The 24,808-nt window shown below is 37.9% G+C and overlaps 4 protein-coding genes across 4 annotated transcripts; all 4 read left to right on the top strand.

The window, feature by feature from the left end:
• The first annotated feature begins 1,601 nt into the window (after nt 1-1,601).
• Nucleotides 1,602-4,531, top strand: LOC121523823 (zinc finger protein OZF-like). The gene is made up of 2 exons (XM_041808877.1): nt 1,602-1,735; nt 2,916-4,531. The coding sequence occupies exons 1-2, from the start codon at nt 1,717-1,719 to the stop codon at nt 4,295-4,297; spliced, it is 1,401 nt and encodes a 466-aa protein (XP_041664811.1). The 5' UTR covers nt 1,602-1,716; the 3' UTR covers nt 4,298-4,531.
• Nucleotides 4,532-6,867: 2,336 nt separating this feature from the next.
• Nucleotides 6,868-9,560, top strand: LOC121523862 (zinc finger protein 37 homolog). The gene is made up of 2 exons (XM_041808920.1): nt 6,868-6,998; nt 7,906-9,560. The coding sequence occupies exons 1-2, from the start codon at nt 6,974-6,976 to the stop codon at nt 8,994-8,996; spliced, it is 1,116 nt and encodes a 371-aa protein (XP_041664854.1). The 5' UTR covers nt 6,868-6,973; the 3' UTR covers nt 8,997-9,560.
• An 842-nt stretch (nt 9,561-10,402) lies between these two features.
• Nucleotides 10,403-15,399, top strand: LOC121523877 (zinc finger protein OZF-like). The gene is made up of 2 exons (XM_041808935.1): nt 10,403-10,529; nt 14,224-15,399. Exons 1-2 carry the CDS (start codon nt 10,505-10,507, stop codon nt 15,165-15,167), a joined length of 969 nt encoding a protein of 322 aa, XP_041664869.1. The 5' UTR covers nt 10,403-10,504; the 3' UTR covers nt 15,168-15,399.
• Nucleotides 15,400-17,115: 1,716 nt separating this feature from the next.
• LOC121523805 (gastrula zinc finger protein XlCGF57.1-like) lies at nt 17,116-22,810 on the top strand. Its single transcript, XM_041808858.1, has 2 exons — nt 17,116-17,250; nt 20,454-22,810. Exons 1-2 carry the CDS (start codon nt 17,226-17,228, stop codon nt 21,935-21,937), a joined length of 1,509 nt encoding a protein of 502 aa, XP_041664792.1. The 5' UTR covers nt 17,116-17,225; the 3' UTR covers nt 21,938-22,810.
• The last annotated feature ends 1,998 nt before the right edge of the window (nt 22,811-24,808 follow it).

Raw genomic sequence — 24,808 nt, 5'->3', positions numbered from 1 at the left:
AAAATGAGAAACTTGTTTTGTGAAATGTCTCTTTTTCAACATCTTATATTCTTATTTTCTGTCGTGAATAAAATATGGATGTGTGAGACTTGTCGTCATTGCATTCCATTTTTATTTACATTTTACTCTGACCTAGAATTGGGAGTGTACATTTAACTTGAATTACATCTTGATAAAGCAAAAGAACTTAACATAAGGCAAACCATGATTTAATGAAATATTTCATCTACAATGATGATGAATTTAGAATACTTTAAACTTTGTTTCCTTTGTGTTTTTTTTTTTTAATCTTTTGGGGCAAGAAAATGCTTGGACTGTCAAAATAGATGCCTATTCACAATATCTCCCTGTCTTGCCTTCAACCTTCACATCACCAGACTAACTTCTGCTTAGAACTCGGAGACGTTGATAATACCAGTCAGGCAACAAACAGGACATCCTTTTGTCTCGCCATCAGAATTTTAACTGATATAACTCAGCTGTGCTTCAGTAAATGCACTTAAAAAAAAAGAACCAACCTGACATATATGTGACCGAAGCCAGATAAAGTTCCTGCAAGTCGGCATTCCAGTGGCTGAGAAAAATGGATACAAAGTCTTTGTCCTCAAAATGATCATTTTTCGTTTTTTCTCATTCTATGCAAGTCCGACATTTAAACTACTCATTCGATGAAAAAAGTAACACAAATGTGATATTTAAAAGCGTTAATTTGTGTTTAAAAATGCCCTCTTTTCGTAGTTTCAGCGGGGAGATGGGGGGCGAAACTGCTGGGTGATAATTAGCCACTCAGCCAGCCATTGTCCCCAGTTTCGCCCATTGAGATGGACAGTAACAAACACTGCATGGCTCAAACTCTTAACCCCCGACGGCACGTAACTACAGCTGTTTCTAGTTATCACCTTTACCAGCAAGCCTCAAGATGCACCCTGCAGCGAAGAAAAGTAGAAGAGACGATGAAGAAGCAGCAAGAATTATCAACAGACTTGGGAAAACTTCAGGATCACTCAACGGTGAAAGTTTGATGAAGGCAGATTTCCTGTGGGAATATTTTGATGAGCGTCACCAGTCGATTCAGAAGCTTGGTTCGGGTGGACTTTATATAAATGTGGCTCTATTGTTCACGCCTATCACCTGGCCTGCCTGAAAGTAGGGGAAGTCCTGAAACTTTAAGCCTGGTTTTCTCTGAACAAACAGGAACTAGAAGTTAACATTCAAATGAGCATATCTTTGTGAAATATCCTCAGATTAAGGTGAAAAACTAAATTTCCTAAACAAATAATTTTCAAAAGAAAATATTTTCAGAAATATATTATTAATAACGAGAAATATCACCATATAACAAGACAAAACATGAGTAACCGATTTAAACAAACTAGATAATAGTTCCTCCAGATATAATCAGAATATAGAATTTTGAGTTTTCATAGAAGCACAGTGATCTCAGGAATTAGAATATCTGATGTTTGTTTCTAAATGTAGGCTTATCTGATTCATTCCGCGTGTTACCTACACATTCCTATTTTGAAGCTCTACTTTATTCTGAAGGCCAGGGGAATGTACAGGAAGCGGTTTTAGTTCCGGGTGATAAATGCCCTTTTTCCGCCGATTACGGTTTTGTGTTTGTTTGATCTAGCGCCCTGAAAGAGCAGAGTAATCCTGGAAAAGTAATCAGAGTCGACTTTTATCATCCATCGGTGACTCTTGAATGTTTATAAGATGTTTCAGGATCTTTCAGGTTTGTTTTCTTTCTTCTTTTATAAACTTTTTCTTGTAAACGTTCCACGGAGATTAGCCTTCAGCTAATGTCCACAGCCACATGCAGCTCCAGATAACATTATTTTGTTTTAAGTGCTTCAAACGCTGCTGACCTTGACCTAGGATTTATTATTTCTTATTATGAGTGATATTATGATGGGAGCTGGACCATACTTGTTTCTTGTGTGGGCAACAACCTCGGTTGCTAACTGGCTAACGGTCCCTACTTCAGGGATCTACGAGTTTTGTTCATATTTAACTTCAGATTAGATCCGGGTGGAATGAATTGTTAATTGTTTCTGTACAGGTCTCTACAAATAAATGTTATTTGACCTCTCTAAATGCAGCTCATTTACACAATAAATGTGTAAAAGAACTAGGGTTAAAGATACACTCAGACACTACACGTTCTCACACAGGCGGTTAAAATACACAGTGTTGTTGTGTGCTGTATTTCTGTGCATTTAGCAAAGCAGATCCCAAACAGAATGGAGGAAACTAGCAACAAAGGTTAATAAGCAAACAGCACTGATGGTCCACAAGCATTGGTGTAAAGCAGGGGTGTCAAACTCATTCAGGGTGGGGGGCCGAATTTGCCCCAATGAGACGTCCTGTGGGCCGTGCTATTTTTAGGAAATGTAAAAAAACTGAAAAGGGTTGAAATTACTAAAATGTGACTAAAACTAAAATGCATTTCATTTAAAGACTAAAACTAAAACTAAGATTAAAAATGGCTGCCAAAATTAACATTGCGTGACATGTGCAGCGTCTCTTTAGCATGTGAGATGCAGCCCTCACGCAGGCTGAAAGGGTAGGTTAAGGCATAGGAACAGCGAGGAGCGCTCTGGCAAAGTGATGTCATTCTACCAGTGTGGACAAAAACATGGCAGCCTCCTAGAGAGTTTACAAGCTCAAATTTGCTCAAAATGTAGATATCTAGTAAGGTTTTCCTCATATAAATCCAATCACGTGAACTTGTCTGATCATGCAGGGTTCGTTTTAAGATTTGTATGTAATCGAAAAAGAATCTATTGATTAATGTAATAAGAAGTAACAGGTGGGGAGGGGCTATGGAAAAACAAAAGATATCAATCTTCACTTTTCCAAGTTTTATGTGTAGATAAAATCAGTTTCCCTTACTGTGATCTTCTGCATTCCAGTTTTTCCTGAGGAGGTCCAGCAGCTGTCAATGATCAAAGAAGAGAATTCCCCTAAGCAGGAGGAGAGGAGCTCCAGTCTAAACCAGAAGATTTGTGAGCCTCTGCGCATTAAAGAGGAACCAGAGGAACTGTTGAGGAGTCAAGAGGGAGAGCATCTTCAAGGGCCAGAGGAAGATGATATCAAGTTCAGTTTTGTTCCTGTTTCTGTGAAGAGTGAAGATGATGAAGAGAAACCTCAGTCCTCACAGCCTCATCAAAGACAACCTGGACAGATTGAAACAGGAGCTGCTGGAGAGGACTGTAGACCAGAGACACAGGTAGACAGGTACATTGACCCAGACAGAGATTTACATCTAGAGACTGAGGTCAAGACTGAAGACTCTTCTGATCCTGAGACTGATGACAGTGCTGATTGGCGGGAGACAACAGAACACCAGTCAGGTTTAAACTCAGCAGAAAACATCTCAGAGGGAGCAAAGACGGAAAAGAAATCACATAGCTGCTCCAAATGTGGTAAAAAATATAAATACAAATGTCGACTTCGACGTCATATGAGAAATCATTATCGAAAGAAACCCTTAAGATGCTCCAAGTGCGGTAAAGAGTTTCAATCTGGACAATGGCTGAAGAAACATAAGGTAGTCCATACCAGAAAAAAAACACATACTTGTTCTAAGTGTGGTAAAAGATTTGTTAGAAAATCAAATATGACCAGACACATGAGAATTCACACAGGAACCTTTAGCTGCTCTGTGTGTGGCAAAAACTTTGCTCTAGTAAGTAGTCTGACCTCACACATTAGAATTCACACGGGAGAAAAACCCTTTAGCTGCTCTGTCTGTGGCAAAAAATTTACTAATAAAACATATTTGACCAGACACATGATAATTCACACGGGAGAAAAAGCCTTTGGCTGCTCTGTGTGTGGCAAAAGATTTACTCTATCAGGTGGTCTGGCCTCACACATGAAAATTCACACGGGGGAAAAACCCTTTGACTGCTCTGTCTGTGGCCAAAAATTTATTAAAAAAACAAATATGACCAGACACATGAGAATTCACACAGGGGAAAAACCGTTTGGCTGCTCTTTGTGTGACAAAAAATTCATTCAAAGAGTTTCTCTGACCTCACATATGTTAAGTCACAAGAATGGAAAAGAAACATTCAGTCGCGTTAGTCCACAAGATTGCCTAAAAGAATACTCAAGTCTTCACGTGAATGAGAAACACTTGTGCTGCTCTGTGTGTGGTGAAATAGTTAGATTATGGACTAATCGGAAACTTAGTATGGCCCATTACACAGGAGAGAAACCCTTCTGCTGCTCTTTTTGTATTGAGAGAGTTCAGCCTCATCCAACACTTGACAGCAAATCAGAGGGATGATAAATCCTTTGACAATCAAGTTTCAGAGCATCTTCAGAACAAAGCCTCATAAGAACAAAACTGAAGAGAATTTTCTGTACCTGAGACTGATGACGCTTGTTATTGGAAGGAGACCGGAGAACATCAGTATTGTTTACCTTCTGAAAAAAGGTGAATTTCTTTTAGTGTTATGAAATGTGATACTGTTGAGAAACCAATGTTGGTACAGTAATACAACCTCAGTTGCAAAAAAGTTCGGGCTTTCTTTTAAATGTTAATAAAACAGAATGCAATGATGTGCAAAATGTATGAAAAGCCATTTTATTTTCAATAGAACATAACATATCCGGTGTTTGGCTCATTTGGTTTAAAAGGTGCTATACAAGTAAGGTGTAGATAGAGGTAGATAGAGATTTTGATTTTGATAGCATTAACACATCTCAAAAAAGTAAGGACAGGGCCATGATGGCCATTGTGTTGCATGCCTATTCTTTAAACAAAAGTCAGTAAACATATGAGAGGTGAGGAGACCAATGGCTGAAATTTTGGGAGAGGAATGCTGTCCCTTTTTTCTGATGCACCTGCAAATTTAGGTTTCCATCCACAGATGAAAATCTACTGTCTGAGATGATTTTCTGTGCAGATTTAACCACCCTTTGCAGTGCCTTCATGTCAGTTGCTGAGCAAGTCCTGTACCACGCTGTGGCAGAGGACACGTTCCACTGCACTCCTGTAGATGGCTGCCTGGACCACAGTGCTGAGGCCAGCCTGCTTCAGCCCTTGAAGAAGATGAAGGTGTTGGTGGGCCCTCTTATGGTAGATAAAAGGCAAATGGAAAAATGTGAAGATTGAAATGCGAGTTTCAGGTGGGTGTGGCTTAGTCAGTTAAATCCATGTCACCAAATCGACAGGAAGTCTTTGATTCCACATTTTTTGTTCAACAAAACTGGACACTTCCAGGCCTCATTCTGGAATTAATTTCTGTCAAAAAGTTAGCCTAAATCCATGTAGAATTTATGTGGATGATAAATGTCACTACAACACGTTTTCAGCCCATACACAAAACTCAAGGGGTGTTGCTTTGGTGTCTCCTCAAAGTCTTTTCATTTGTGGATCTTGTGCGCAAAAGTGTTGCAAAAGTCACGTGTGTATGACAGCCAAGCCAGGTAATGTATATGATTTGAATCCATAAGCATGATGAAATGTTTGAAACATAAAATATCATAAGTGATTAAAAATCTTTTTAAAGGGAAAATGAAAGTGATACAATACAATACAATACAATACAAGAACTTTATTTATCCCCGAAGGGAAATTCAATAGGTATAGGGGTAGGGGATAGGGGCGTGGCTTTGGCGTCTCCTCAGTTTGATGTCTTGCCATGTAACAGGCAGTAACTCAAACTTTCCTTGTTTGACAGTGATAGCAAATACTTATCATGTCTGCATGCCACCATTAAAAACCAGTCATAGCAGCAACTATTGGTCAGACCTCTTCAACCCTCCATGACATGATTCAGTTCTAGAGCTGGGCAATTGATTGAAAAATTAGCAAAACCAACATTTAGAGCCTGTAACTGACGTAAACCTGCCATTTCACTTATTTCAAATTTTCCCTTGTAATTCTCTCTTCTAATGCACCACCCCCTTAAAAACAACTACTACATGTGATAGATAGCCAGGTGTTGCAGGGCATGTAGCCTGCTGGAAACCCAAGAGAAGAAGAAGTACTAGTCATGTGACACCGTCCCATCCGGTCTGTTAAAACTCAAACACGAACATGACTGTGCAATGTGAGCAGCAAAGTTATTTTCTTTTTTTTTTTAAAGTATGAAACAGTATTAAAATAATTTATGTTTTTATCAAGAAATAAAGTTGTTTGTTTTCTATTTTTCTTGGAAATTTTGACTTAAAAAAATAATTTTAGCAGATGTGTCTTTTAAACAAATGTTTCAATAAGTAACCCTAAATTGTTTTTTTGTGCATGTTCCTTTCAGGTATTTGTTTTAAAATTGTACAAATATTTACAAAACAGAGTTGGAGGTTGGGGGTGGAATAATCGTTCTTTAATTGCAATCAAGGTAAAAAGTTCACTTAATCGTGATTTAAATTTTGCCCTAATCACCCAGCCCTATTCAGTTCATAACTGAATTTAAAGTGTGCTCCCTGTTCATGTTATATGTTAGAAAAACAAAAAAACACAACAGTTCATAGTAGTTTAACTGTTCTGTTACTCATACACATCACTGTTGGAGCCTATTTTTGACCTCTTGCCATGAACCCGACATGCACAGAACCCTGAAGGGCTGGGGCAGGAGAGCCAGTGTAGCTTGCAGGTCTAGTGTTGGTGTAAAATTATTTTTCTTTTCTTTCAATAACAATATCAAGAGGATCTTATAGTTGAAAGAAGTGTTTTTCTAATACAAGATATGAGGAATGACATCACTAGAATATAATCTCGAGTGAGTGAAATCTTGGATTTAAGTTTTATTCGGATTAGGAAATCTGAAGCTTTGCCTTTATTCTGAAAGACAAAGAAATGTACAGGAAGTGGTTTTAGTTCCGGGTGGTATGGACTCTTTCCTGCTGACTACGGTTGAGTGTTTGGATGATCCAGTATCCTGGAGAAGCACTTATCCCAGAAAAGTGATCAAAGTCGACTTTTCTAAGCCATCGTTGACGCTGAGAAGTTTGTACAATGTCCGGGTGTCAGGATCGTTCAGGTTGGTTTCCTTTCTTTTGTTCTAAACTTTTTTTTTAATGTTCCACAGAGATTAGCCTTTAGCTAAGGTCCATAGCAACGTGAAGCTCCAGATAACATTATTTTGTTTTATGTGCTTCAAAACTCTGCTGACCTAGACCCAGGATTAATTATGAGTGATATTATGATGGGAGCTGGCCCAAATTTATTCTTGTGTGGGCCACAACCTCGGTTGCTAACTGGCTAGCTTTACTTAGGGGCTTCATGTTGTTGACATTTAACTTCAGATTAAATCCGAAGGGAATAAAATCTCGATTGTTTCTGTACATGTCTCTGCAAATCAATGTTATCTGACCTCCCTTAATGCAGCTCATTTACAGCTCATTTACACAATAAAGGTCTAAAACAGTGTTACTAAACCATGCTCAAGCAAAGAGCCAAATTGTTTTTTAAAAAATGCCTTTACAGGAGCCACAATCTGAATGGTGGCACGTGACTAAAATGGGCAAAAAAGCTGTGAAAAGGTGGGAAAATGGGGTAAAAGTGGCATTTAAAGGCAAAAAACGGCTGCTGAAATGGGTGCAAAAATGCCAAAGAAGCAGGATAAAAGTGGCTAAAGCTGATGAAAAAGGGCTTAAATGGAATAAAAGTGGCAAAAATAGTCGAAAAAATGCTATAAGAAGTGGTAGAAATGGGCTTTAAACAGCAGAAATTGAATAAAAATGGTGAAAAACAGGGGTAAAGGGGCAAAATAGGTATACAAAGGAGAAAACTGGGTGAAAAGTGGCAACAATGGGTGCAAAGTCACAAAAAATTGAGTTACAGGTGGTCAGAAAGCAGCAAAAAATGAGTAAAAAGTGACTAAACTTTTTCAAGTTTTGTGTTTTAAATGAAATCAGTTTCCCTTACTGTGATCTTGTGCATTTCAGTTTTTCCTGAGGAGGTCCAGCAGCTGTCAATGATCAAAGAAGAGGATTCCCCTGAGCAGGAGGAGAGGAGCTCCCATCTAAACCAGAAGATTTGTGAGCCTCTGCACATTAAAGAGGAACAGGAGGAACTGTGGAGCAGTCAAGAGGAAGAGGATCTTCAAGGGTCAGAAGCGGAGGATATAAAGTTCAGTTTTGTTCCTGTCTCTGTGAAGAGTGAAGATGATGAAGAGAAACCTCAGTCCTCACAGCCTCATCAAAGACAACCTGAACAGATTGAAACAGGAGCTGCTGGAGAGGACTGTAGACCAGAGACACAGGTAGACAGGTACATTGACCCAGACAGAGATTTACATCTAGAGACTGAGGTCAAGACTGAAGACTCTTCTGATCCTGAGACTGATGACAGTGCTGATTGGCGGGAGACAACAGAACACCAGTCAGGTTTAAACTCAGCAGAAAACATCTCAGAGGGAGCAAAGACGGAAAAGAAATCACATAGCTGCTCCAAATGTGGTAAAAAATGTAAAAACAAATGTCACCTTACACATCATATGAGAAATCATAATCGAAAGAAACTCTTAAGATGCTCCAAGTGTGGAAAAGAGTTTCAATCTGAACGATGGCTGAAGAAACATATGGTATCCCATACCAAAAAAAAAACATATACTTGCTCTGAGTGTGGTGAAAGATTTGATAAGAAATCGAGTAAGATCAAACACATGAGAATTCACACTGGAGAAAAAACATTTAGTTGCTCTGTGTGTGGCCAACATTTTATTATAAAATCTAATATGACCAGACACATGAGAAGTCACACAGGGGAAAAACCCTTTGGCTGCTCTGTGTGTGGCAAAAGATTTACTCGAGGAGATTCTCTGACCAAACATATGTTATTTCACTCGAATGGAAAAACATTCCAAGAAAGACACATGAATGAGAAACACTTGTGCTGCTCTGTGTGTGGTGAAATAATTAGATTATGGACCAATCGGGAACTTAGTATGGCCCATTACACAGGAGAGAAACCCTTCTGCTGCTCTTTTTGTGTTGAGAGAGTTCAGCCTCATCCAACACTTGAGAGCAAATCATAGAGATGATAAATCCTTTGACAATCAAGTTTCAGAGCATCTTCAGAACCAGCTGAAGAGAAAAGAGAGGATGAAAAAAGGACCTGGTGGAGACCACAGTGGGGGATCAGAGGCAGCTGGAAACTCAGATCCAGAGAGACACTCACAGCCAGAGACTGAGGTCAAGCTTGAATAATACTCTGTGACGCTAATACTCTGAACCTCAGACTGATGACACTTGTTATTGGAAGGAGACTAGAGAACATCAATATTGTTCACCCTCTGAAAAATTGTGAATTTTTTTTGTGTGTCATGAAATGCGACACTGTTGAGAAACCAATGTTTGTAAAGTTGCCTCTGTTGATCCATTATTGCTGCTGTCAACCCCCTTTTAAACCCTTTGTGCCCATTTTAAACACAGTTAACCCATTTTTGCCAGTTTATATTAATTTTTTTATCCCATTCCACCTCATTTCCACCAAATTCTTTGCACTTTAAAGCCATTTCAGCCACTTTTACCATTTTTTTGTGCCAATTTTTTGCCATTTTAAACCTTTTTTGGGATTTTCTTTGCCACTTTTTTCCTAATTTTTGCCACTTTCAACCCATTAATGGTCTTTAAAAACAATTTCACCACCTTTTCACAATTTTTTGCTATTATTAACCAATTTTAGTGTTTCTAACCCATTTAAATTATGTTTTTAACAAAAGTTTTTTTCATCTAAAGAAGGCTAAATGAATAAATAAAGATATTTGTTTCTTTGATAAGAGTGGTTATTATTCAGGTCAAATATAAAATATGGTTATCACAGCTTAACTTTACAGTGGACCATGGTTTTACTGACCTCAATGGACCCCCAGTTTGGCTGGGTCCCAGAAACCTCCCTGTTATCCCGCCTTATGGACAGCCTTGTCTGCACATGACTATTCTTGTATGTTCCTGGCTGTTCAACCCTCTTCAGGGGGGTCCCTGGTCTCTGGCACTTTTATTTTGGGGATGGCAGGCTGAAAAGGTTGAGAACCACTGCTTTAAACAACAGTCAGTAAACATTAGAGGTGGGAATCACTAGTTGCCCCACAATACGATATATTATTATGATACTTGGGTCACGATTCGATATTATTGGGATTTTAAAAATTTTGCAATACAATGAGCAATGTGATTCCATATATTGCGATATATTGCAATCTTTGATATTTTTTCAACTTTTTAGCTGATTAAGCATTAGTCTTGCCCTCATGTTTGTTGTATTTCTGCAGTATCTTATTTTCATGTAGCACCTCTTGCAAACCTCATTCATATAGATAGATAGATGGGGGGGGGTAAAAGGTTAAGTACGTAGTCCAGGGCTTGACTAACTTAACTATATTCTGAAGATCAGAAGCGTGTGCCGGAAGTTGTATTTGTATTTCCGGGTCATGAACGCTCTCCTGCACACAGCCGGTATGTTTGGATAATCCCGCGACCTGAAGGAGCCTAGAAACGTCTTCAGTTTTGACTTTTCCTTCTGTGATTCTTGAACGCTGGTTAAATGTCCGGGTTTCGGGATATTTCAGGTTTGTTTTCTTTCCTCTTCTATGAAATTGTTTCCTGTGAATGTTTGAGGGAGCTGAGCCTTTATCTAACGTCCGGAGCCACCCAGCTCAATGTTAGCCTCAGCTAACTTGCTTTGTCTTCTGGACTTAGGATCTTACTGCGGACTGTTATGTGATTAAAATGTGTCTGGTCGGATTTCTTATTATGAGTGGACTTCGGGATTTTAGCCGGAGCTGGACCTCATTTTTTCGCATGGGCTTCAATCTCTGGCGCTAATTTGGTAGTGGTCGTTAACTATTTGTTATCATAGTTTGCTTTACGTCAGTTTAGATCAGAGTTAAAAAGCATATTAATCGTATCTTTCAAGCTTTATACAAAAAAGTGTCATTTTGCCATGCCTAAATGGAGCCCGGTTGCTTAACAGAAGTCTAAAAAACTAAAGTTAAAAATACACACAGGCACTACATGTTCCCACACAGGATGAACCCATACTTACACAGTAGCAACGTACACAAAGATGTGAGATAGCAGCTAGAACAGACAGTGGTGTTAAAATGAAACACTGCCCTCCACTGAAAGCACTCAGTAGAGATCCAGTTAGGGTACTCTCACAGATAAGGTTTATAATTATTTGACACAGTACTGTGCAGAACTCCAATCACGCTTGAGCTTAAAACTGAAGTAGAAGCAACATGTTAGTAAGCCACCTGAGGGCACCACTGGGTAGTTAGGAGGATTGACACATCCTCTGGGTGTCCTTGATATAAGGGGCAGGGATGTAGCCAGGAATTTTGGGTCCCTAGAAAGAATATTACACAGGGCCCCCCTTAACCGGCTAGCCAAGGAACAAATGTTGCATCATTTGTACAAATATCAATGCATTTAAAGGAGGACCCCCCCCCCCATTTTGTTTCAATCTATTTGATATAAATTGACCAGTACATTCAGATCAGTGTTACTCAAACCTGCTCAACCAAAGAACCAAATTATTGAAAAATGCCTTTGCAAGAGCCATAATGTAATTGGTGAAAAGTGGCAAAAAACGATTAAAGTGACAATAAAAATAAGTTAAAGGTGGCAAATAATGGGTAAACAGTGGCATTGCATGGCAAAACGCAGCTTAAATGGGCAAAAGGTTGCAAAAACGGGAAAAATTGCAAATGGCAAAAAACAGGATAAAAGATGCAAAACACTAGTGGCAAAATGGGATAGAATTAGTAAAAATGGGCAAAAAGCTGCAAAAAGAAATCGAAAAAATGGGCTTAAAGCAGTAAAAATGGATTAAAAGTGGCAGGAAATTGGTACAAAAAAATGTTAAAAAAAAATTAAAGGATTCAAACTGATGAATGTGACTTGCAATGGACAATTTTTGAGGTCATAGTTTCTCTTTGTAAAGGTTTTCTGGGCAAATAATATTCCAAATTAAGACATAAAAGAGTCACAAATCATCACAAAAGAGCCACACGTTGAGTATCACTGATTTAGATGCTTTTGATTCAATAATGACACTAATTACAAAGAAAAATAAATAAAAACACACTTTAGGGCCCCTCCCTACTGTGGGCTTGGGTAATCAGTAGCCTTTTTCCTCCCCGTGCTGTGCCCATATCACCAGGGGCATGGGAAAATAATCATTTGAAAAAATGACAAAGTCCACACCTTTAGGAAGGGATAAGGGCTGGATGTGGTGAGTCAGTGCGGCCTAAGGTAGGCAGGTAGTAGGATTAAAACAAGGTCATGCTGTGTATGTCACAAGGTTCTGAAAACCACAGCAGCCTCTGGGCTTATGACCAAGGGTGAAAAGGCCCAGGCAGAAGAGATGCTGTTGAGCTTGACCTTGACTGCCAAGCGACACGTGTGTTGATATGATAGCATGACTCCAGTCTCTTCCCCTACCCTGCAACCCCTGCTGGACCCTGGGAGTCCTTAGCACCTCCCATACATAAAAACTAAACATGAAATGTATATATTTTTTGCTGAATACTTAAATTTCCTTAAATGTTTCTTACAGTTTCCAGACCCAGAGACATTAGGAGTAAAAGTTATTGTAACACTTGTATAGGGTGTATTGATCGCAATTAGCAGTTACAATTGAGTAATACTATGACCCAATTAAAATGATCAGAAAATTCAGTTCACTCTAGGAGGAAATAATATTGTGCCGAAATGAAAACAGGACAAATTGTGCGGTGCTACCAAAATACCAGGTGTTATTGATTAATATGTACAATATATACAGTTCAAGTGCACTTGAGGAAGTTAATAGTTAACATTTGATACACACAAGGTACAGCAAGAGTTCATTTATGCTTCTGCAATCCCCGTCAGAACATTTATAATCCACACAACGCAAAAAGAAGGGTTTAGTCAGTTCAATGGTCCAGTTCCAGAGAACGTTTATACTCCAAATAACCCAAGAGGACAGGGGTCCTTTAAAGGGTCCGGAGCATGTTGGAGGTGGTGGGAGTGAGTGAAAGGATCGGCTGCAGAGCCTCCTACCGCACATCCAGGTGTAGGTTGTCAGAGTGAGGAGAGTTCACAGGCTGGGCTGCTGGGTTGTTTCCAATCGGCAGGTCTTACCCCTAAACCCCCACAAAACCTGGCCAATTCCTTTGTTTACTTGTAACATGAATCACAGTTGGAGAGTTTTTCATCGGCAGTGGACGCATCTGCAGCTGCTCATGGTCCTGCTTCCCCCACACACCTGATAAGCTATAGGGAGTCTGCCTGGTATATCCCGCATGGAGCAGCGCAACTCTCGTGACCTCGAGTCTCGCGAGATTTCAAAGGACATGATAATTAAAGCGGCAGCTTAGATGTTATACAGGGAAACCTATATTAAAATATACAACTGGGTTACATTATCATTTAAGAGTTAAGAATATAAATGACCAGAAGAAACCAGTTCACTGTTTTTTATATTAATATTGACATTTCTTTACACTGTCTATAAAATGAGATAAACATTAAACTTAAAAAAAAAAAAAGCTTGTATCAAATCACCTAAATTGTTTCTGATATCAAGACATGTTGCACCTTTGTTTGATTTTGTACTGTAACAAATAACAGGGTATTTCAAACTTGTACTCAAATAATGCCACTAACAGTCAGCTACAGACACTTTAGACAGAGTAGATTACATTCTTATAAGACGTAGAGTGCTTCAATGGCAGCAGTATATTTGGCTGATGATATACTCACCTTATTTCGGCATATATTCCAGGTCATGCTCTGGTCCTACCAGTCTCAAGTCGCAGGTTTAGCAAAAGCCGTGGTATCACCTGTTGTTTCCGAACTGTTTTGTACTGATAGTCATTGTTCATCAGAGCAGCCATAGACACTCTTTGCTTTTTACATTTCTCCATTTATGTGAGCTTCTCCCCTTCCATCTCTGGTAGTTTTGATCATTTTGAGATTTGGCCCAAAACTTTACAGCTAGTCTTCATGTTGTTTCTGCTTTGCTTTTTTGACCAATGAGAAAGCTTACCAACTACAATGAAAGAGGCAGCACAGTAAAGACCAACTGCCTTTTTTAACTTTCTGCATATAGATTTTGGTGAGATTTGGCTCTAGTTGGAAAAAGATTGACTTGTGTAATAAGAAGTAAAGGGTGGAAATGAGCCTTGACAACTAAAAATATATCAATCTTCACATTTTCAAGTTTTGTGTGCAAAGGAAATCAGTTTCCCTTACCATGTGCTTCTGCATTTTTAGTTTTTCCTGTGGAGGTCCAGCAGCTCTCAGTGAATAAAGCAGAGGTTTGCCCTGAGCAGCAGGAGAAGAGCTCCAGATTTAACCTGGAGATTCCCAGGTCTTTGCACGTCAAAGAGGAACCCGAGGAACTGTGGAGCAATCAGGAGGGACAGCAGTTTCAAGGGCAAGAAGATGATGTAAAAAACAGTTTTTTTCCTGTCCATGTGAAGGGAGAAGATGATGAAGAGAAACCTCAGTCCTCGCATCTTCAGCAAAGACAGACTGAACAAGTGGGAACAGGAACTGATGGAGAGGACTGTAGACCAGAGACAGGGGTAGCCAAGTACTTTGATCCAGAGAGAGATTTACATCCAGAGACTGAGGTCAAGACTGATGAATCTTCTGATGCTGAGACTGATGACAGCACTGATTGGAGGGAGGCAACAGAACAAAAGTCAGGTTTAAAATCAGTTGGAAAAAGCACAAAAGAGAGAGCAAAGATGGAAAAGAAAGCACTTGCCTGCTCTTACTGTGGTAAAAAATTCAAATACAAATGTCACCTTACAAATCATATGAGAATTCACACAGGAGAGAAACCCTTCAGCTGCTCCAAGTGTGGTAAAGGATTCAACCATAAATCATATGTGGCTTTACACATGAGAAATTGCCAAGGAGTTAAAACAGTAAAACGAGAGAAACTCTTCAGCTGCCCCAAATGTGATCAGAGATTTAACCGACAAGATCTTCTTATAATTCACATGAGAATTCACACGGGTGAGAAACCATTTGCCTGCCCTGAATGTGGTAAAAGATTTATCAGTCAAAGATATATGACTAAGCACATGGCAGTTCATAAAAAAGAAAGCCTCTTCAGCTGCTCTGAGTGTGGTGATACATTTACCCAAAAATCAAGTGTGACTTTACACATGAAAATTCACAGAGGAGAGCCTTTCATCACGTCTTAGTGTGGTAAATTATATTGTCTTAAAGGAACCTGACAACACGTATTATCTTATTATCCCACTATCGTTCATTCCTTAAGGTCCTAGTGATCTAATTGTTCCTATTTTTTGTCATTTTCATTTCAAATTATTCACCATTTACTGGTGTTATTAAAGTAACTAGGGATCAGTGTTAATTTTGGCAGCTATTTTTAATTTTAGTCTTAGTTTCAGTCTTCAAATGAAATGCATTTTGGTTTAGTCACATTTTAGTCATTTCTACTCTTTTTAGATTTAGTCTAGTTTCAGTCGAAGAAAACTCAAAACATTTTAGTCTAGTTTTAGTTCATAAAAGGTCCTCACATTTTTGTTTTACTTTTAGTCATCACAGATCTAGTTTTGTTAGTTTTAGTCTAGTTTTTGTCATAGAAATAAAGGCTGTCGATGAACATTTTTAGTCGTTTCAATCAACAAAATAATACTGCTAGGGATTCCCTGATATCACATTATTCCAGACCAAGTACAATTCCTTACATTTGGGTGTGAATATGAGTATTTGATGGTGTAACTGCACGTAAAATGATTTTTAAAAGTCTTGTCTTTATTTTCATCAGATGGTCTACAGCCCTCCTCATAGTTTTCATTCACCTTTACCTTTGTCGCCCTCATTTATGTTAAAATATCTCCAAAGTGGAGACATGGCTCCAACGTTGACTACAATCTCACATAATAAGAATCAAACATCATGCCTTAAAATGATACTGAGTACAGTATATGCAATGTTTTATGAGTATGTGTGCTTAGGCTTGGTATCAGCACCTGGTATCAGCTTCTGTGCACCTCTAGTTGTGACAATTAGATAACAACTGCTTATTTGATCACCTATTGTATCAACTTTAATTTGTAATAAATATTCACATAAAACCAAGGTTTTATGTTTTTGCAGTTTTGTCGTAAATCTGAATGATCTCTGGCAATGCCTTGACTTATTTTGTTAGGGTTTTGTTAGGTGTTATGAGACTGATCAACAATAACCAATTGCTTGTTTTATGTCTCCCATAAACTGAGTTGACACCCACAATATCTATGTGAGGCAAGGTTATGAAATTTAATATAATTGACAAATCAGTCTGAATACCACTCTTATTTTATCTTTGAATAAAACCAATAGGAATCCCTATTTATGTGATGTACCAATGATTTTAAATAATAAACAGCTATAAAAAAATTAAGGGAAAGCATAATCATCTGAGTGTAAAACCATGACAATCACACTTTTGGGATATCATCCTGTTAAGTCAGGAAGCAATAATGGTTGTGAATCAGTTTTACCTGCTGTTGTGCAAATGGTACAGTCAACAGGTGAAAAGGAGAGGCAGCTAGTGAGACAACCCTTATAAAGGGAAAGTTACAATATCATCACGGTTTTAAACAGCTGTATTTTTACTGCCTATAGTAAGCAACCCAAAAAAACAAATATGTCATCAGCAGCATTGTCATATATTGAAATAAAAAAATAATGTGACCACGCTTGTTTGAGAAGCAGTGGGATTTTTCTGGCTGAAAAGATGAATTTAAATATTTGCTCCATTATTATATTATCATTTTTCAAATTTTGTTTCAACTCCTCTTTTCTTTGTACAACATATTTTTGAAATATTTTACAGCATGTAAATCATAAATGCTGCCAGAAATTTGAGAAATTGAGTAAGTAGTTAGAAACATTTTCCTTATCTAAAATATGAGGTGTCAGAGAATAAACTCTTGAGTAAAATGTTTTGTTTTAATGTCTGAACAATATTCTTAAGATAATATCTGGTGTTTATTTCGTAAATATACGCTTATCTGAATCATACTATTTGTTAAGTACTTACTCGCGCAGGTTATTTGAAACTCTACCTTTATTCTGAAAGCTGGAAATGTGTATATTGTGTTTTTTTGTTTCCGGGTCACGAAGAATTTTTCTCGTCGAGCACAATTAGCATGTTTGCTTAAGCTAACGTCTTCAAGGAGCAGAGTTATCCAAGAAAATTATCCAGAGTCGACGTTTTTACTATTCTTTGACTCTCGGATGTGTTTAACATGTCCGGGGTTCAGGATCTTTCAGGTATGGTCGCTCTCTTCTTCTATAGACGTGTTTCCTGTTAATCATTAAGCGCCTTTAGCTGACGTTCACAGCCACAAGCCGCATATTGTTAGCCTTAGTTAGCCCCAGATAATAATAATTTGTTCTCCGTGTTTCATCATTTCCCTGACCATCGTTTGATGATTTAAATGTGTGTGAAAAGACTTCATACTGAAAAAAATTATTAGGTTCCAAAAAAGCTACTGATCACGTAGGTTTAACTGGTTTTAAATACCCATAAATCCGCGCTTCCCTCCTCATTGACTGATCCAGAAATCGTTCATGATGAAGGAACTTCATGTCCTTAAATGCACCTGGAGAAGGTGAGGATGGAGGAGAGAGGAGGCTTCGGGGGAATGTGAATGAAAAGCTCCAGTTTCCTTTCCTAAATCTGTACATAGATGTTTGTGATATATAAAGGGGACATATTTTTACCCTTTTAAGACAAGTTTATATTGTTCTCTGAGATCCCCAAAACATGCCTGTGAAGTTTATTGCTGAAAAAACACTCCAGTATTGGATTTTTGCATGTCTACAAAACCTCTATTTCAGCCCTTCTCAGAACAAGCCATTTCTGTGTCTGTGGCTTTGAATGGTAATTAGCTGACTGACTCCGCCCCTGACCACACCCCTCTCAGGAAATGGATGCAGCACTCCTGATGTTACAGACACTTTTATCTAAAGTTCAGGACCTGACTAGGATTCAAACCATCAATCTCCCAGATCGTAGTCAGCTGGCTAACCCACTGAGCTATCCAGCATCTCAGCTGGTAGCCGAGAGGATCAGTAGAGGAAGGCGGAACTTTCGTCCAAGTGGGAAGGGCCAACAAAACCTGGGGGCAGGTGCTTACTCCCCATGTGAGGTCACTAGGTGTAAAATCTGAGAACAGCTTGTTTCAGCACACATTTTCTGAAAGGTGGAGAAAGAGAGGGGGAGAGAGAATGGATTTTTCTGGTACTTGAGGGGATTGTGGACAGGCCAGGGGCACATATTTGTGTTAGAAAAGCCTGAAAAAGTGATTTTTGCATAATACGTCCCCTTTAAGATGAAGATTAAAGATTAGATTAATCAACCATAGTAATTACATACAAAATTAGCTATGTAAAATTTAGAAATGATACATATTTAGATTGATTATTTCTAAGAAATGTTCAAACTAAAGTTCCAAACCATATTCATGTGAACTATTCTGTGAGGTTTTGAAAAAACTTTTTTAGTTAAGCGTTGTCCTGAAGATTTAAACCGTGTGGTCTGAGATAAATCAGCTATTCAGCTCGTCATCAATACATGGCTTCACTCAATGTGATTGTATGTTTTCGTTGATGTTGATGTATAGTGATGTGGGTTTTGCCAAGTGTTTGTTTTTGTCCAACCGCTTGTCTATTAAGTGTTGTCTATCTGTCTGAGGAAACAATATTAATAAAAAAATAAAATAAAATACATGCCTTCACTCAGACTGACACCATGAGGTGAGGGATTTTCCACCTTGTGTCTCTTCCTTGCATTTCTCTTTCAATTCCTCACTGTTAGGAGCTAAGCCATGAGGAAACATGAGTGAGAGACAAGGTTATAATAGATTTGGATTTTTCGTTAGTTTAATTTTCTATGAAGTTTTTACCTTTTGTTTTAAATTTCTGTTATTAGTTCTTACTGCTGGTTTGTAAGTTTAGTTAAGTTTTAATTTTGCAAAAATGCTTTGTTTTTGTTTAGTTTTATTAGTTTTAGTGTAAGTTTTAGTTTTTTCGGCAATGTGGGATACCTGTCTGGGGAAAAAAACCTAAAAGGGCTCTTTACTTTTCACTGTAATTATTCAACTTTAATGTTTGTATACCACTCAAGACTAAAATTACCATTGTGTGAAGTTATCTTCAACCAAATCAGGCGGTTTTACTTAGGGATGCACAATATTGGATTTTTGCCAATATCCGATATGCCGATATTTATAGATTTGTTTTAGCCGATATCAATAGTGATATTTAAATATGTTTTACATAACTAAAGATCCATCCTTTTAACACAATTTTAGGTTTGAGGATGCAAAAAGAAACAACCTTTTTTTCTTAAAACACACTTTAACCCATTTTTTAGAACCGAAATGTTTATTTCACTTTCCACTGAGATCCATAAAAATCAAAATTTCCATAAAATTTCACATATATCTTTTTTGTATCTCATTTGATACATTAGGTGTTTCTGGTAACTGATAATCAACTTGAGGGCATTTATATCATTTACCAGATTGTATTCAGAAGTTTTTTTAGTAATTTATGATCATATTGATTAGATGGAGGTATCATAAATGTGTGTATCAAAAATGATACAACAGGCTTTAAGGGGTTAAAGTTTAAAGAATGAGAATGAATAAAGAAAAAGATCCCAACTTACATAGGTCTGTTGGTTCAGCCTAAAACTCCCACTAATTTATTAGTATATATGGCAGATTTTACAGTTGACATATGCTGATATGCACGGCCAAAATATCTGATGTAACTATCAGCAAAAATTTTGATATCTGTCAATACCGATATTTGGCCGATAATATCGTGCATCCCTAATTTTACTCTCTCCAGGCTTGGGTGTTAATGTCAGTCACTATGCTTGTGCCAAAGACTAAAACTTAAGGAGATTTTATCCCTAATTCTACACTTCAGTTAGTTTCTTAAGCAGACAATGCAGTTTTAGTTAGTTTTCGTTTATTTGTATAGCTTAGTTTTTATTTAGTTTCAGTTTGCTTTTACATTTTAGTTTTAATAATTTAGTTAGTTTTAGTTAACTATAATAACCTTGGTGAGAGATGCTAGGATACCAAAATGTCATTTGGGATAGAGCCATCCACAGGCTGCAGCCAGCTGGTAGTTTTGATCATTTTGAGATTTGACCCAAAACATTACAGCCTGCCTTCCTGTTGTTGCTGCTGCTTTGCTCTGTCAACCAACAAGGAAGCTTGCAAAGTATAATGAAAGGGTCTGTTGTCAAAACAGCACAGACAAGACCAGCTGTTTCTGTAGACTGTTGGTATATAGACTTTATTAAGACTTGGCTTTAGATGAAGAAAAGATTGGTTGATGTGATCATATGCAAGGAGTGGGAAGGGCTTTGAAATACTAAACTGTCATGTAACACTATTAGAGGTTTTGTATTTTAATAAAACCTTTGTCCTTTACTATGTGCTTCTGTATTTTAGTTTTTCCTGTGGATGTCCAGCAGCTGTCAGTGAGTAAAGAAGAGGTTTCCCCTGAGCAGCAGGAGAAGAGCTCCAGTTTGAACCAGAGGAACATTAAAGATGAACCAGAGGAGCTGTGGAGCAGTCAAGAGGAAGAGCAGCTTCAATGGCCAGAGGAGGATGATATAATCAAGTTCACTTTTGTTCCTGATGATGTGAAGGATGAAGACGATGAAGAGAAATCTCAGTCCCCACAGCGTCATCTGAGACACACTGAACAGATAGAAACAGGAGCTGATGGAGACGACTGTGGATCAGAGACAGAAGCAGCCAAGTACTCTGACCCAGAGGGAGATTTACATCCAGAAACTGAGGTCCAGCTTGCTGAATTTTCTGATCCTGACACTGATGACAGCACTGATTGGAAGCACATGGCAGGAAACCATTCAGTTGTTAAATCAGTGGGAAAAATCACAAAAGAGAGAGCAAAGACTGGACGAAAATTGCATACCTGCTCTGACTGTGGTGAAGTATTTAAAAACAAACGTCACCTTACACATCATATGAGAATTCACAGAGGAGACAAACCATTTGGCTGCTCTGAGTGTGGCAAAAGATTTACACATAAAAATCATCTTACCTCTCACTTGAGAATTCACACAGATAAGAAGCCATTTGTCTGCTCTGAGTGTGGCAAAGTATTTAAAGATAAAAAACGTTTGAGCCGACATATTTTAGTTCATACGAAAGAAAAACCCTTCAGCTGCTCTGTGTGTGGTAAGAAATTTACCCGAAAAGAAAATGTAACTGTTCACATGAAAATCCACACAGATAAGAAAGCATTTGTCTGCTCTGAGTGTGGCGAAAGTTTTCACAGAAAACTAGCCTTGACCACACACATGGTAGTTCATACCAGAGGAAAACCCTTCAGCTGCTCTGTGTGTGGTAAGACATTTACCCGAAACAGAAGTGTGACCGTTCACATGAGAACTCATACTGGTGAGAAACCATTTGTCTGCTCTGTGTGTGGCAAAAGATTGAGCCATGAAATAAGTTTGACCAGACACATGCTTGTTCATGCCAGAGAAAAACCCTTCAGCTGCTCTGTGTGTGGTAAGAGGTTTGCCCAAAAAGAAAATAAAACTGTTCACATGAGAATTCACACAGGTGAGAAACCATTTGTCTGCTCTGAGTGTGGTAAAAGATTCAGCCATCACGTAAGTTTGAACAGACACATGGTTGTTCATACCAGAGAAAAACCCTTCAGCTGCTCTGTGTGTGGTCAGAGATTTACCCTAAAAGGAAGTATAGCTAATCACATGAGAATTCATACAGGAGAGAAACCATTTTGCTGCCCTGAGTGTGGTCACAAATTTACCCAGAAAGGAGGTATGACAACCCACATAAAAATTAATAAAGGAGAGACACAATTCATTTGCTTTGAGTGTGGCCAAACGTTTAACTTAAAGTGTGGTCTGAGAGCTCATATGGCAATTCACAGATAAGAAAAAGACTTAAGCTGCTCTGAATGTGGTAACACATTTAGTCTTAACAGTAACCTGGCAATTCATATGATAATTCATACTGAAAAAAACCTTCAAAAACATTCTCTTCAGAATGTTTTCTGACTTAACATGTTTCCTCACACCAAACGAAAACTGTTCTGATGCCTTTTGTGATAAAACATTTAGTCAGCAGGATTATCTGATAGAACTCATCAGAATTAGACATGTTAGCTTTGAATTTTATAGTAATACAAGTGCTTTTTGCAGTTCTGTACTACGGGAATTAACAGTATTAACTCTCAGGCCCTCCTTTAAAAACATCACACTCTTCCTCTCAAAGCCCTTTTAGGACATTGGATATATTTACAAGGATTAAAAATGAAAGAAAAAAACTTTTTACATTTTTGGTCTGTAACTCCAGTCCTAGTCACGTATAGCAGTTAATCTACATAACATCACTTTTTTTTTATACACAAAAATATTTTTTTTTAAATTTGATAAATGCAGAGCAGATAGACAATTACGTTTTTTGTAATTACAAATATATATATATATATATATATATATATGTATCTATATATATATATATATATATCACAGTCTCTCCACCGTTATACCCGATCAGTTCAAACAAGATCATTATCTCCCACAATGCCTCTCTTGCAAACATAGAAAAATGGCAAATTTGTGAGCAAATATTTTTACCTCTGAATAACAGAATTACAGAGGAATTAACAGGATTTCTTATTTCTGTATTGCAGTGGCAGTAGAATAAAAATAAGTGATTTTAATGGCAGTCAGTGTGGCCTAAAAGGGCTTTAGGAGGGCCTGAGGGTTGAAAAGTGCTATAGTATGTGAAAATATTAAATGTAAGCAAATGCCCTACCTCTTCACCAATCCCTGAGACCCCCCCCCCCCCCCACTATAGTACTATAGTATGTGAAAATATTAAATGTAAGCAAATGCCCTACCACTTCACCAATCCCTGAGACCCCCCCCCCCCCCCCCCATAAGCCCAGTCTTCTGTGATTGGTTGATCTACATCTACCATCAATAGCTTTTGAATATGGCAGGGATGGAAAGTAACTGATAACATTTACTCAATCACTGTAACCTAGTAACATGTTGTGTACTCTGACTATTAGTACATTATATTAGTAATATACTTTTACTTGAGTAGATTTTGGGGAAGTATTGTGCTTCATTACATTAAAAAACATCAAGTACTGAGTAAAAAATACACATTGGTAGCTCAAATGAGGAAGTCCTAGCTGTCTTTCAGTGATGTGAAACTGGCCAGTTGGATTTTGCTTTATTATACAGTTGGGTTTTTACCTAAATAAGCTGGTTGGAGAATAATATTCTCATGCTGTTATTGCCAATAAAAATATGTATGTTACACTTCAACTTCTCAGTAGCTCCTCTGTACTTTTGAATAAACTTTGAATGAAATACTTTTTACTTGGGTAGATTTACTTACCAGTACTCATACTTAGGTACATTTTAACGAAATTGACTGTATTTTTTCTTGAGTAGTGAAAGTATGTGTGGGTTATATATATAGATTTTGTAGATTTGTGGTAGAGACAGCAGAATCAATGCTGACAGGACTGATGTTTATTTCTGCTCTGACCATCAAAGGAGAATGCCCACTGACTAGATCTGTTTGATTTTACTGAGCTCATACAGCTTATACCCTATGATCAAAGCTTAGAATAATCAAATTACACTTACCAGTAAAACAGTCTTGTACTCTTTCTACGTCAGGAATATGGTGTTACCTATCAAGACCCACCTTTCATTGGTGCTGTTACCTTTAAAAAACACTAAATAATGTTACCATGGGTGTAGCACAGGGGGAAAAGGATACTGATTACCCGGGCCCTGTAATGAAAAGAGTATTTTTAAAAATTTTTTCCTTAGTAATTAGTGTCATTATTGACTCAAAAGCAACTAAATCGGTCAACAGACTTAAATTTGTGTCAAAAAGAATAAAATAAAATACCTGGGGGGGCCCTGCTGCTCTCTTGAAAATGCCCAAATGGTGTAGTCCAGCACTGCGAAATGATGCAAGTACATTTAATTAAACCATATTAAAAATATCACTCGTAAATGTAGAAATTGTGGTTCAAAAATGCATTAAAATGGATAGATATTTGTAAAAATGACGCACCAGCTGTTGCTTGGCTGGCCGGTTAAGGGGGTCTCTGTGTAATATTCTTTCTGGGAGTCCTAAATCCCTTGCTATGCCCCTGAATGTCACCACCAATAGGCTTCATATTGCTGCCAACTCATAGAGGAGGCCAAAAGTAATTCTGCCTCCCTTTGTAAACATCCAAATAAACTGAACAACAAAGAACCAAAGAATTATAGGATAAGGGAACTGAAAATGAATGGATAATCCACTCCAGATAGTGCACACATTGCATCTGACTTCAACAGCTTCTACTGTCAGTCCATCAAGCAGCTTTCCCTAAAATGTAATCCAACATTTACAGAGATACAAGAAATAAAAGACTCATCCTATTCATTTTACATTAGAGAGGTTGATGGAGCTAAAATCAGAGAAATGTCAGAGAAGCTGTCAAACTCAAAGGCTAAAGAAGAAGTTTAAGAAGTTCAGTTCTTTAATCACAAATCTACTGATTTAGTTAACCTTTCTGGTAAATCTAGTTGATTTCAGATCAGTGGAAAAAAGCTTTTGTCATACCATTTTCAAGTCAGGAGACAAAGAGCAGGTATGCAGTTATCGTCCAACTTCGTCTGTCCGTTCGATTCTTCCTAAACTGTCTAAAGTTTTGGGAAAGTGGTGACAGAACAGCTGGTCGATGATTTACAGTCAGATCAACTTTTATAGCCTGAGCAGTTTGG

The sequence above is a fragment of the Cheilinus undulatus genome, linkage group 16 (assembly GCF_018320785.1).
Source record: "Cheilinus undulatus linkage group 16, ASM1832078v1, whole genome shotgun sequence".
Classification (NCBI taxonomy): Eukaryota; Metazoa; Chordata; class Actinopteri; order Labriformes; family Labridae; genus Cheilinus; species Cheilinus undulatus.
Note: the sequence above shows the minus strand (reverse complement) of the source record. Positions and strands in the feature narration are given on the sequence as shown.

What these genes read in the sequence shown, in the direction of transcription:
- LOC121523862 (XM_041808920.1), top strand. Translation starts at nt 6,974, where the DNA reads ATGTCCGGGTGTCAGGATCGTTCAG. An exon ending in CGGGTGTCAGGATCGTTCAG is followed by an intron (nt 6,999 to 7,905) that starts GTTGGTTTCCTT and finishes TGTGCATTTCAG; the next exon opens with TTTTTCCTGAGGAGGTCCAG.
- LOC121523877 (XM_041808935.1), top strand. Translation starts at nt 10,505, where the DNA reads ATGTCCGGGTTTCGGGATATTTCAG. An exon ending in CGGGTTTCGGGATATTTCAG is followed by an intron (nt 10,530 to 14,223) that starts GTTTGTTTTCTT and finishes CTGCATTTTTAG; the next exon opens with TTTTTCCTGTGGAGGTCCAG.
- LOC121523805 (XM_041808858.1), top strand. Translation starts at nt 17,226, where the DNA reads ATGTCCGGGGTTCAGGATCTTTCAG. An exon ending in CGGGGTTCAGGATCTTTCAG is followed by an intron (nt 17,251 to 20,453) that starts GTATGGTCGCTC and finishes TCTGTATTTTAG; the next exon opens with TTTTTCCTGTGGATGTCCAG.